This window comes from Capsaspora owczarzaki (assembly GCF_000151315.2).
Source record: "Capsaspora owczarzaki ATCC 30864 unplaced genomic scaffold supercont2.3, whole genome shotgun sequence".
NCBI classification, from domain to species: domain Eukaryota; class Filasterea; order Ministeriida; family Capsasporidae; genus Capsaspora; species Capsaspora owczarzaki.
In genome coordinates, this window is record NW_011887294.1 from 2,356,525 (window position 1) to 2,368,138 (window position 11,614).

At 54.4% G+C, this 11,614-nt stretch overlaps 5 protein-coding genes across 6 annotated transcripts; 3 read left to right on the forward strand and 2 right to left on the reverse strand.

The window, feature by feature from the left end:
• The first annotated feature begins 343 nt into the window (after positions 1 to 343).
• Positions 344 to 3,017, forward strand: CAOG_02742 (hypothetical protein). The gene is made up of 10 exons (XM_004349442.2): positions 344 to 559; positions 735 to 830; positions 1,186 to 1,283; positions 1,375 to 1,456; positions 1,542 to 1,658; positions 1,745 to 1,912; positions 2,043 to 2,297; positions 2,394 to 2,456; positions 2,542 to 2,742; positions 2,838 to 3,017. Exons 1-10 carry the CDS (start codon positions 403 to 405, stop codon positions 2,912 to 2,914), a joined length of 1,314 nt encoding a protein of 437 aa, XP_004349492.2. The 5' UTR covers positions 344 to 402; the 3' UTR covers positions 2,915 to 3,017.
• On the reverse strand, positions 2,878 to 5,431 carry CAOG_02743 (hypothetical protein). The gene is made up of 2 exons (XM_004349443.2): positions 4,559 to 5,431; positions 2,878 to 4,436 (listed from the first exon to the last, which is right to left on the reverse strand). The coding sequence occupies exons 1-2, from the start codon at positions 5,374 to 5,376 to the stop codon at positions 3,095 to 3,097; spliced, it is 2,160 nt and encodes a 719-aa protein (XP_004349493.1). The 5' UTR covers positions 5,377 to 5,431; the 3' UTR covers positions 2,878 to 3,094.
• A 168-nt stretch (positions 5,432 to 5,599) lies between these two features.
• CAOG_02744 (hypothetical protein) lies at positions 5,600 to 7,118 on the reverse strand. Its single transcript, XM_004349444.2, has 3 exons — positions 6,938 to 7,118; positions 5,972 to 6,795; positions 5,600 to 5,778 (listed from the first exon to the last, which is right to left on the reverse strand). Exons 1-3 carry the CDS (start codon positions 7,027 to 7,029, stop codon positions 5,696 to 5,698), a joined length of 999 nt encoding a protein of 332 aa, XP_004349494.2. The 5' UTR covers positions 7,030 to 7,118; the 3' UTR covers positions 5,600 to 5,695.
• A 469-nt stretch (positions 7,119 to 7,587) lies between these two features.
• On the forward strand, positions 7,588 to 9,017 carry CAOG_02745. 2 transcript variants are annotated; one of them, XM_011271866.1, is made up of 5 exons: positions 7,588 to 7,952; positions 8,304 to 8,427; positions 8,470 to 8,562; positions 8,672 to 8,760; positions 8,861 to 9,017. In XM_011271866.1, exons 1-5 carry the CDS (start codon positions 7,659 to 7,661, stop codon positions 8,876 to 8,878), a joined length of 618 nt encoding a protein of 205 aa, XP_011270168.1. In that variant the 5' UTR covers positions 7,588 to 7,658; the 3' UTR covers positions 8,879 to 9,017. The 2 variants fall into 2 exon arrangements, with proteins under 2 accessions (XP_011270168.1, XP_004349495.1); XM_004349445.2 differs by having other exon boundaries at positions 8,304 to 8,562.
• A 699-nt stretch (positions 9,018 to 9,716) lies between these two features.
• CAOG_02746 (hypothetical protein) lies at positions 9,717 to 11,558 on the forward strand (the record flags this gene model as incomplete). The annotated part of the gene is made up of 1 exon (XM_004349446.1): positions 9,717 to 11,558. The coding sequence occupies one exon, from the start codon at positions 9,717 to 9,719 to the stop codon at positions 11,556 to 11,558; it is 1,842 nt and encodes a 613-aa protein (XP_004349496.1).
• Positions 11,559 to 11,614: the final 56 nt, after the last annotated feature.

Here is an 11,614-nt window from a genome sequence, read left to right on the forward strand (position 1 = left end):
CGCCACCGTTGAGGACGAAAGTGCCACCCAACAAACAAGAATCGGGAAGTAAATCTAAAATCAATGGGCGAGCGGCAATTCTAAGACACTCTACTCTGGCCAAGATGCAGAATTGTAATCCGCGCATGCTTCTGAGAGAGGTACCAAGCATCGTTCTGCACCAAGCTCCAGCTCATGTTCCGTGCCTTTTTTTTCTTTTGCTTCTTCTTTTTGTGCTGGAGATTGAATCTACCACGCATTATTCTCGATCAAGATTGCGAGGAAAGGGAAAAACAAAAAACCGACCACTTTGAGTTTTGGAGCTGCATCAAGTTCAATTTGGACCAAGTCATTCTACTTTTACTGGTTTTTCAGGGGAGGCCACTTTTGACTATTTATCAAGAGGAGCTGTTCGTCCTAAAAATGATTGAAACTCCAAAACTCGTCATCAGCATGACGCTTTTGCTGGCGGCCTGCGCATTCGCAGCGCCAGTCACACCTCCGCTCAACCCCACCGTGCCTCGCTCAGGCGCTGCTGCCCCCTACCGCAGCCTCGGATCGTTTTCCGTCAAGCAGCCTGGTAAGCATGCTTGAATCAGACGAAATCCGGGAGCGGGGGGAGGGGGCATGACTAGTCGCTTCCGACGCGATCGTTGACTCCCCTGTGTTTTTGGCTTCCGACATTGCCAAACCAATCGCGTCCAACCGTGCGGGCCTCATCGTCATGTTCTGCTTGGTTTTCACATTGCTGATAGGCTTTTTGAACTTTGCTCCGGTCGTGCAACCGGGCACTGGCGAGACTGACCTGTGGCTCATGATTAGCTCGTTCACTGGCAACCCGCTGGGCTCGGGTGAGTAATGTCGGTTGCTAACAAGCGCGCGCTCTCTCTCTCTCTCTCTCGCTCGTCGCTCTGTTTCGCTCGCTCGTCCGCAGGCGGCCATTGCAGCCAACGGAGACGGCATGGGTATGAGTGCGACTCTACGCAATGGACGTGCACGAGATGGAGTGGGGAAAGCGCAGGCCGACGTGTTCGCGCTTGGCTCAGCTGACCCGACTCACATCCACTCGTGTGACTTGACGGCGCTTCCGTGCCGGTTTTTGTTTTTGCCAAAAGGGGCCAGTGTCCAGCCTATTTTACTATGTTGCTTCTCCTCCCAAAAAGTAACTGACTTTTTGCTGCGTTTGTTGGTTTTGCTCACTCGCAGAGGGCGAAGTTTACGCCGTCCCGAACATTTCGAGCGCCATTCGCAATGTGCCCGCCATCGCTCCTGTGTCCTTGCTGGAATATCTTTGGCCCAACGAGGTAAGGATGTTTACCCACATCATGTTGCACGATGTGGTGGAAGAAGGGCGCGTCTGCTTGTCAAACTCACGCGTTTCTTCCTTTGGCTCAGGTTGCTCCCATTCCTCGTGAGGTGTTTGGAGACAACTTTGTGACTGTCGCTGGCGGCTTTTTGGTTCCTGGGAAAAGCAACGGTGCGTTTCTGGTGTTTCGCTGCGGCTGTGTGCCTATCACTACTGACCGACACACCAACGCACAATCGTTCTTTTGGCTTGACAGGCGTGCTGTCTGCCGTTCGAATCAGCGACGTCTCCAACGTGACGACCATCAAGTTGTCCACGGACAAGAAGGGTTATTTCTACCACATGTGCGAGTGGTACGACGTGAATGGAGACGGTGAGTCCAAGTTGGCAAGTCTTTGCTCTATTGCTCGGTATGAATGCATGTGTTTATTGACCTCATCCATCGATCGGCCACTGTAGGCAAGCTTGATGTAGTTGCTGCGCGAGCAACAAAGCCGCTGACGGGCGCCGGGTCCGGGGAGCTGCTCTGGCTTGAACAACCACGCAATCCTTTCACCGATGCGTGGACTGAACATGTGCTGTTTGCCGGTCCTGACGTCTTTTTCCGCGTTGCTGATGTGAACAATGGTAAGAATTTTTGTGCCTTTGGCAGCTACGAGGCCTTCAGCAAAAAGCAAGATGCAAATCAACTCGAATTGTCAAGCGCTCACTCTTCTTTCTCCCCCTCTCTCTCTCTCTCGCTCTTGACCGACACTAGACGGAGTCATCGAAATCTTTGCCGCCCAGTTCTTCACCTCAAAGCTGGTGCTGTACACGGCGCCCCGCGGAAATCTCACCAACCCCAGCTCTTATGCGACTCGCGTGATTGACGACTCGATTGGTCCCCTTTTCGACGTGAAAATCCTGGATCTGAACGCCGATGGCCGTGTGGACTTGCTGATCACAGACCACACCGACGACGAAAAGCTGTCGGGAGTGTATGGCTATGAAATCCCGAACGATCTGGCTCAAGGTAAAGCACAAACCAAAAAACAACAAAAATACTGACTCGCAAAAAAGTTTCTCCGTTTGAAGCGATTATCTAATGCGGGAACATTTGTGTTTTCAGGCACTTTTGTCAAGCACATTATTGCTCAAGGTTTCAAGACAACCGAGCCCGGCACCAACCAAGGTTTGCAAGCGATTGTCATGCTCACTTTACGTCGGATCCGACCCTTACTTACTGACTCCTCGTGCCTCCTTGAAACTTGACACAGCTTCGCCTGGTGCTCCCGAGGCCTTCTACCCACAGGTCAAGAGCACTTCGGGCAAACCGTCCATTCTGCTCGCAGGCGACGGTGCGCAGTCCGCGTACTTGATTTCGCCAAACACTCAGACGAGCTCGGACTGGTCTTACGAGCTCGACGTCGTCATTGACGTCAAGCACACGGTTGGCCAGATTGCCGTTGAGGACGTCGGTACGTTCAAGCAGTTTGGAAGTGGTTTATTGAAAGGGGTGACGTTGGCTCTCAGGCAAACTTGCACGACTCATTTGTCATGCTCAATCCTATAGATGGCGATGGCTGGTCTGAATTTTTCGTTCCTGACTACACGGGAGGAGAAATTTACGTGTACACATTTGCTCCTTGATTCCATTTAGCAAACGATAGCTGACTGCGGCAGCGGTGCATGTATGGCTTGTACATGTGTTTTGCAACCACCAAGCTCGCAATAAATAATCAGATTTGGTCAACTTTAACACTCCAGCAGACACGCTAAATCTCACTAACAAGATGATCCAAACAGGGAAACAAACGTTATCGAACAGTATTATGGTGGAGAAGTGGCAGATGGAGACTCCACAAGGACACTGCCGTCGTCGCTGCATTGGCTGTTGCTGAGCGACAGCTCATCTTTCTCGACGGCGCGAAATCGACGAGGCGGCAGTGTGCCCTCTTGGGCGGCTGGACTAGCGGGGGTGCTATTGTTGCTGCCACCGCCAGCCATCGCGAGATTGCATTTGGCAATGCTCAGGCTGACTTTTGCCATCTCCAGTTTGAGCTGGGCGACAGCGAGGCGTGTCTCGTATAGGGCGCGCATTTGCTGCAGCGTGGCCAATCGATGGCGGCTTATCTGCGAGGACAGCAGCGTGGCAAAGGATTGGCAGAATCGCTCCATATTTCCAACGAGTCGAGCGCGAACGGATGCCGTAGCCACCTGACGAGGCATCGCCTTGTGGGTCGTGCCGGCCCGGCCAGAAAGTGAAGCAGATCCTTCGCCGTCGTCACTGCTCACCCCGTCCGACCCGACCGGCGCCAGCAAGGCCATTTCCAGTTGCCGAATGAGTGAAGAGACAAAATGAGGCGGCCAGCCCCGTGTGATTGCGGACAGGGACGCACTGGCATCTGTCGGGGACAGAGAAGCAATCACAAAACCGAGGAGATGTGTGACTTGTTGCTCACGGGGAGCAGGCTGATCGGCCTTCAAGCGGTCCTGAAGCTGGCGCTGCTGAAGCTGCAGCTGCTGTCTGTGCTGCCGACGCTCTCGGCCACCCAATCGCCGTGCTGTAGCCGTCGCGCCAGAAAGCGAAGGCGCGACATCAAGTTCAGCTCCACCCGGAGCGCTTGCAGAATCTGGACACGAAACTCGCGGGGAGCACGACGGGGAGGCGAATCGCAACGGGGAGCTCACGCCGTCCACCTGGGGCGGATTAGAGGCAGGTGTCGATGGAATGGAACGTGCACGGTGATGGCACAGGAATAACGAGACGTCATCGAGGGCAGCTTGCATGGACTCGATGGAAGGCGAGTCTGTGTGCGCGGAAGTGCAAGACGAATCTGGCGAGGAGACACTCGAAGAAGCCAACGAAGTAGACGACGACGAAGAACTCGCGGCGCCAGTTCCAGCAGGATGCAACGCCTTTTTGTGGTAAAAGTACCACCATGCCCCCAGTGTAGCAGCGAGCTGTACGATTCGCGTGACTGGCCAACCGGTCAGCAGCTCCTGCACGACGAGCTCGAGAAAATGAGCATGACTGGCGAATGAGAATTCCAGCATCCACAGCAAGCCGGCAACGAGTCGGTCTGGCGCATCCACTGTGAGCGCAGCAGCTTTGGACATGTTGCGGACAATGTACAGCAAACTTTGGTCTGAGCGAATCCAAGTTGCAAAGCTACAGAAGGTTCGGGAAACACACACACATCCATTGAGCATACCCTTGCGCATGAACGTTCAACCAACAAAGCAATGCAGCTCAATAGAAAAAAAACACTGAGCCCTGTGTCATGACCATACCTGCGCGAGTACAAGCGATCCATCATTCGCATCCCGCTGTCGAGTGAATTCAGCAACGCGTCGCACGCCGAGCGTCGTGCAGCTGCGCCATCGTCGAGAACAGCCGACACGAGGTCGTCGTTGTCGTTTCTGCCATGCTCGCTCGTGACATCCAGTGGCAGCTGATCCGCTTCATTCGCGTCATTGTTCCCGGTTTGGGATTGCAGATTCGCATAATCGGACGACGAAGAGGAAGAAGACGGCGATCCCGCGTTTCCCGGGAGTTGAGACAACGCGCCGACAATATCAAAGAAGGCTCCGAGTCGCTCGAACGATTCGAGTGAAGCCGTGGACGCCGGTGCGAGCGAATGCGGTTGGCTGTGGGTGCTGGCAGCAGCGGTAGTAGTCGTGTCGGCGTTTCCTCCTCGTCCTCCTCCTCCTCTCGCCTCCCTCGCGTGGAACAGTCCGCCCTGAGACCGCCCAGACCGGGTGCGCCACGATGCGCTCCGTGAATGGAACACGGCATCCTCGTCCACTCCGACGCCGCCAGCCACGCCATCCAGCGGGTGGAATGGAGACGCGCGCAGCAGCTGATGACGTTGTTGGTTGGGTCCTCCGCCTGCCCCTCCGCCTGTGCCTGCCCCTCGTCCACTGGCAATGCTGGGCTCGGCTGAAAGCGTCGTGCGGCGACTTGCCCATGCAACGATCGCTTCGGACGGGGACATGGGCGACATGGCTCCGTCCGCGTCCAGCTGGCTCCAGTCAAACCGCACAGGCGTCATTCGGGACAGCCGCGCACACGCACTCGCATCCAGCGCAAATGGCGAGCGGTCGCGCATGGCTGACTGACTGACTGACTGACTGACTGACTGACTGACTCACAAGGAACAAAAGAACAAAGGAAGATTGAAAGCGGGAAAGTAACCCAAAAGGTGCAAAGTGGAGTGAAAGGAAAGGAAGATTGATCGAGTAAGCTGCTCAGAATGAAAGACTGACTGGCCGAAAGTGAAGACTCGACCAAAAGTGTGTGGATGGGGATGCAGATGGGCTCCAAAGGGGGCGGGGGGAAAGGACTTTTATGCAAAAGCGTACTGTATTACAGAAGAACGAAACAGCAGTTCATGCAAACAAGAACCATCAATGGCATTGAGCCACATGCTATCGACTTGGCGCGGTCACCAAAATCAAGTCATCGTCTGTACGAGAAATGTCAAACTGAGAAGCCAGCACAGTACACCGGGCTGTGCCAAAACAGTACAACAACAACAAAAAAAGCGAAACCAATCCAACAAGTCAGAAATCCGCATGTATGCCAGAAATGCAACGAACAAAACATCGCATAGACGCCGCCCACCCCGCTCTAATCCAACCGACACAACTGCAGTGGTCGGAAAAAGCCAATATGAAGCAACGAACAAAAATTTGAACACTCACGATGGTCTCGCCCGGGATCGTTCACATAGAACAACATGGGCCCCGTTGCGGGTCGCGAATAGCCTCGTAAAACGACATAGTGTCCAGCGTAGCCAACATCACGCTCGAGGTCGAGCGGCGCGGAAGCTAGTTCGCAAAACTCTCGCTCGTAACTGGTGTTGGCTTTGTCGGCTCCAAGTTGTGCGGCATTGAGGACGTTATGATCGCTACTACTAGCACACGCAAGCACGCCACTGGACAGGGATCGAGGGCGAGACGTGTCTGAGCTGGTACTCTCGCTGGCTCCCGTCATGCTACCATGCCGACTCCGCGAGAGAAAATTCAAGCTAATGTTGTTGCATGCCGCGCCGCTGTGGCACTCGACGCAATGCAAGCCACGAGCATCCACCAAAACAATGGCTATGCCACCGGCATCCAGCAATCCAACCAAGTCGTCAAGCAGAAGCGTGCGCTTGGCAACGTTTTCCGACTGTTGGCAGCTCGCAAAGGACGCTGCGATACGGTCATGGTCGGACGTGAGCGCCACCTCATAAAATGGCTCCTTGCCGTGCGCCGGATCGATTCCGAGCGTGCGAGTTGTAAAACTGACACAGCTGGCCAAATCCGGCAGCGATGCCGTGTTGGAGGAACGAAGAATATGGTTGAGCAACCTGAACAGGTCGATTGTCCACACCGAGGTTCCGATACCAAGAAATTCGAGTGCGTCGTGCAGCCGTAGTAATACTTGAGTCGGTCCAGGCACAGTGCATGGACTCGAGAGCGGCGCGTCCACAGCGCCGGCTCGCGATGCGAGGGACGCGTGATGCCATGTGTCGTAGAGCCATCTGAACGTTCCCTCCAAGGTGTCCATTGAATGCAGATTTCACGAGTGGGGGTGTAGATGACAGAGTGAGATGCACAGTGCAGCCAGTTGCACTGCGCAGCGCATGAGCATTGCGCAGTGTGACTGGACGTCTTCCCCATTACCGAAGCACCATGGCTGCGCAGGCAATGCCGCAGTCCCAGTGAGACCGCTGTCGAACATGGTAGACGTTACTGTGGTCGACGTGTCCAGCCATTCAGCGAGGCAGTTGTCGGTTTTGTGGGTGGGGCGGGAAATTGGGTTGGGTGGCCTCTTTGTTACTTTTGTTGAGAGGCGAATCCAGGAGGAACGAGAGTGACCCAAGTGCTCGATACGTACACGTAACAAAGTCATATAGAAAACACAAACGCACGCGGTTGGAATTGGGGAGCATTTAGGGGGCATTTGGTGGGAATTGAGCGGACTGAGAAACTTTGTCAAAAAAGCTCAGTGACATTGAAGAAGGACAGCAAAGAAGTGTTCAGAGTGGCTCAGGACGGGCGATGTAGACAAGTTCCGACTGATCATCTGATTGTCAAATCGCTGCAGCACGAGGCAGTGCGACGTTGGTGAGCTTGTTCATGGATGGTCGGATTGAACAAACGTTTGTGTCGGCTTTTTTGCTTTCTGGCATTATTGTTGTTGTTGTTGTTGTTGTTGATGATGATGCTGTTCCCATCACCACTGCTGCTAACTCCCACGTTTTGTTGTATCACTCTGAGCGGGAAGTTTTTATGATTTCGCATCTCGAGCGTGACGTCAAAGCCATCAGACGAATAAAATGGCCAAACAACAAGTTCGCCCCAAATCTCAGTCTTCCATTCTGCACACATACACACATACACAATGCGCCACCACCACCACCACCATCACCACCACGGGTTTGCACACCACCGTCGATGCGCGTGCATTGGCCTGTGCACCTGCAACAGCGTCGGTGCCGGGTTGCTGATTGGCGGCGCTGCGGTCGTTGCCGGCGCTGCACTCGTCAATGCCGCAACGCAGCCACAGCGCAACGTCGTGGTCGTGCAGCAGACCCCGTCGCCCGCCCCAGTCACAACAACCTACCGCACAACCACCACCACGACCACCGTCTCGCCCAGCCCTTCGACCCAAGTCGTCACCCAGGTCGGATACCAGGTAAAAATTATGAAAAAACAAATAAAAATCCGGTTTTGAGTTTTGAAAAGGACCAAAAAAAAACAAAAAAGCAAGTCCTCTTCGCTCGCTCGCACTTGTGAGGAAGCCGGGGGGGGGCTTGAAAGCAAGCCGAGCAGAGGAGCGACGAGGAGCCGGGGCATGGGTGGGGCATGGGGGGGCAGAGGGGCAGAGGACAATGGACGAGGTCATTGAGATTCAGAGAGGAGAATTCTGTTCAAAGTTCGAGTGTGACGTCAAACCACAATGCATCACCACTGCATCTCCACCACTCACTCACCCACTCACTCAATCACTCACTCTGTGTGCGCAAACGCGCGCTTGTTTGGCCAGGCACAGCAACCGTATCCAGCAGCGTACGGCGGTTACCCTCCTGCACCGGCTGCAGCTGGATACCCGATGCCACAGCCACCCGCTGGATATGCTCCATCGCCCGTCGGATACCCACCGCAGCAAGGCGGATACCCACCGCAGCAAGGCGGATACCCACCGCAGCAAGGCGGATACCCACCTCAGAGTGGATACCCGCCTCAAATGCAAAACGCTGCTGCGCCCCCGTCGTACTCGCCCGTTGACTCGCGCCCTCTGCCTCGTAAGTCGGATTGGCAAACACCCCCCGTTGTGCGTTGTGATTTGCCAACGCTGTCTCAATTGTGTTGCGGGGTTTTTTTTTTCTTCTTCGTTTGTACTCGGTTTTGCAGCGGGTTGGGAGGCCAAGGTGGATCCCTCTGGTCGCACCTTCTACTTGGATCACAACACAAAGACGACCTCTTGGAACGATCCTCGCAATGTATGTGTCGGACGCCGTCTTCTCTCTTTCTTGTTGGTACAGCGAAGAGAGGCAATATGCGGGATGATCACTCATCGACGTTGTGTTTGATTTCATGTAGGCGCCATACAAGATTTGAGCAGCTTTCTTGAACTGACAGCCTTTCCTTTACCGAGAGGAGTGTTTGTAAAGTGCGCGTGCATCTTTTGGTGTCCCTCTTGTTAGCTTGTGCAGATTGAGTATCATCCCAATAAACTTGTGCGTTGACAATTGCTGGACATACATTACGCTTGTTCGGAATTAAAAGCATTTCGCTAGTGGACGCGCCCATACTCATCTGAGCGGCCCCTGGCCCTACTGGGCATGTGACATCAACTGTATCATTATTGGCACCAGAAATGGCGTAGGGCTGCTGTGTTGTCTCCCACAGTCACCGTCAGCACCGACACTCGTCGGACAGTTCTGTCGCACGCCTACTTTCCTACATCGAGACTGGTTTTACTATCATTACAAACAAGGGAGTGGATCGGAGTCGACTAGTGACCAAAAACACTCTTGTTCGGAATTAAAATCAGGGGCGTAAAGGTGGCCCACTCAAAAAATCGTGTTTGGAATACGGGACGCCTCTCTAACAGTGCAAGTCGGGCTCGATATGCGCCCAATGTTTTTTATTATTATTTTTATTATTTTGATTATTTTTGGGAAAACTGTGTCCTTTTCTGAGACTGGGAGAGCCCGACGGCTCATTCTCGTTGTTTTGGTTCTTTTTTGTTTTTGGGTTTGTTTTTTTTTTCCTTTTTCCTTTTTTTGTTTTCTGGAAGCTGGTCGACAGCCTGCTTCTTGGTTCGCTTGCTCTTCCCCCAACCCCTCACCCCCACCCCCAAACCACAAAGCTCGTCCTGCTTGCTGGCCGCGCTCGTCTGACTCGATTCGGGTGACGCAAAACCCAACACCCCTGTGCTTTACGAGTCGGTTCCATGAATTACAGGCTCATTGGCGCCGTGCTGGTGGTCTCGGCCCTGATGATCGAGGCAGGCTACCTGATGTACTCGTCCCACGGAGAGACATCCACCTTAGCCCAGGACTCGAAGGAACAATCAGACAAGTCAGAGTCAGCCCACGACGTTCCTTGCAGTCGGCTGACGTTCGTTCCTCAGGGAGCAAGCCCCAAGGACCGCTGCTTGGAGATCGAAACACACATTCGTGGCCTGGAAAACAAGCTTGCGGCATGTCAAACCCCCGCTGAGGGACCTGAGGCTCCGGCTGAGGGAGGGCCTGCGCGCGTCGCCGCACTGGAAGACGCTTTGCGCGACGCTGATCGCCTCAAGCTGGAGCTGCAACAGAAGACCGCCGAATCCGAGCAGAGTGCAGCGCGTGTGAAACAGCTCGAGCAAGCTCTCGCCGAAAGCAGCGCTCGAGACGCCGAACGCATCCGAGAACTCGAGAGCAAATTGCAGACCCTCGAAACGCCAAAGCTCTGTCCGACCTGTCCGACTTGCCCCACCGGCCCTGACGCCGTCTCCCCCGAGACGCGAGACCCTTTCCCCGACGTGCTCTACGCTGCACTAGACTCGTTGGACGATGACGAGGTGAATCACTTGGGAACGATCATGGACCGACCGCGCGATGCTCGTTGCGCCACCACACTCTTCGAACGATCAGACGTGGCAATCGAGTCGGAGATGCTGTGCGTCAACGCCATCTTTTATCCACACGGCCGTGGTCGCAGCGGCATTCGGACAGACTCACGGCCAAGTCCTCATGTTGAGCCGGCCGTCCCATCTCGTTGGGATTATGCCGAAAGCAAAGACAAGCTGCTCCAGCGCTTTGTGGCCCGCGCTCGCGAAATGTCCATCCCTAATCCGCAGGCGCCCTTGAGAACCATGTCACAGATGATGTGCGATCCGTTTGTCGCGCGCCCACCTCGCGTTGCATTCATAGTGTCGGGAGCCTTCCGCGCTCTTTTTCACCCACTCGTCCACCAGTCTCTGCGTCAGTATGTGATGGACGCCTTTGGCGGTATTAGCACTGCATTCTTTGTGCTGAAGGAGTTTGATGACAGTCCCTACTCGTCGGAAGTCGTGCCGCCCACCGAGGAGAATCTGCACGCTGTGCTCAAGCAGTTTGCCAACAGCGGCATCACCATTGGCTCTGTGCGCATCCAGCTCCAGTCGGAATCTGCCATAGAGGCAATGCTGGCGGCACACCAGGCCCGCAATGCACGAAACGAGTTTCCGAAGTATCGCCTCGTCGTTGAGCTGATGCGGCCGCTGATTTGGAGCACAAAGTGCCACTTTGCGCCGTCTTCCTGGCTTGCCGATCCAAATCATCTGCCGCGTTTTGTGGGACAGTTCACAGACATTCACGATTGCTACCACACGGCGCTAGATTACGAACGGGAGACGGACCAAAAGTTTGACTGGTTTGTGCGGGTGCGCGCTGATACTCCGTTCTTCATGCCAATCGAGCCGTTCTGTCGCTACACACGACACAGCATTCATATCCCGTGGCAGGTAGATCAGTTTGTACTTGCGCCACGAGAGTTTGCCAGCAGCTTTTTCGACATCATCGACCACCGATATTGGAATTGTACCTTCCCGGAAGGTGTCATTCACGAATTTGACTCGGAAGCACTGACAATGAGCTCGTTTAGAGCTCACCAACTCCAAGTGCACATGCATTACTCTTTCGTCTTCGGCATAATGCGAAGCACCGGTGTGGCCACCATGAAAAGTTTTTACTCCGAGGACCTGTACCACAACAGTGCACCACCTGTTCATGCCAGTGCCGTTGTTGCTGCTTTGGGTGCCTATGTGTAGCGTCGCCGCCCAGTTTCTCGTCGTAGCGTGTTGGCAATGGTAGATTCGTTGTACTT

Coding starts and splice junctions, on each gene's coding strand:
- CAOG_02742 (XM_004349442.2), top strand. CDS start 403: ATGATTGAAACTCCAAAACTCGTCATCAGCATGACGCTTTTGCTGGCG. Junction 1,284..1,374: donor AATATCTTTGGCCCAACGAG/GTAAGGATGTTT, acceptor CCTTTGGCTCAG/GTTGCTCCCATTCCTCGTGA. Junction 2,743..2,837: donor GATTGCCGTTGAGGACGTCG/GTACGTTCAAGC, acceptor TCAATCCTATAG/ATGGCGATGGCTGGTCTGAA.
- CAOG_02743 (XM_004349443.2), bottom strand. CDS start 5,376: ATGCGCGACCGCTCGCCATTTGCGCTGGATGCGAGTGCGTGTGCGCGG. Junction 4,437..4,558: donor GATCGCTTGTACTCGCGCAG/GTATGGTCATGA, acceptor AACCTTCTGTAG/CTTTGCAACTTGGATTCGCT.
- CAOG_02744 (XM_004349444.2), bottom strand. CDS start 7,029: ATGGCTGGACACGTCGACCACAGTAACGTCTACCATGTTCGACAGCGG. Junction 6,796..6,937: donor TGCGCAGCCATGGTGCTTCG/GTAATGGGGAAG, acceptor GGGAACGTTCAG/ATGGCTCTACGACACATGGC. Junction 5,779..5,971: donor CGATCCCGGGCGAGACCATC/GTGAGTGTTCAA, acceptor GTTTTGGCACAG/CCCGGTGTACTGTGCTGGCT.
- CAOG_02745 (XM_004349445.2), top strand. CDS start 7,659: ATGCGCCACCACCACCACCACCATCACCACCACGGGTTTGCACACCAC. Junction 7,953..8,303: donor TCACCCAGGTCGGATACCAG/GTAAAAATTATG, acceptor TTGTTTGGCCAG/GCACAGCAACCGTATCCAGC. Junction 8,563..8,671: donor TGACTCGCGCCCTCTGCCTC/GTAAGTCGGATT, acceptor TCGGTTTTGCAG/CGGGTTGGGAGGCCAAGGTG.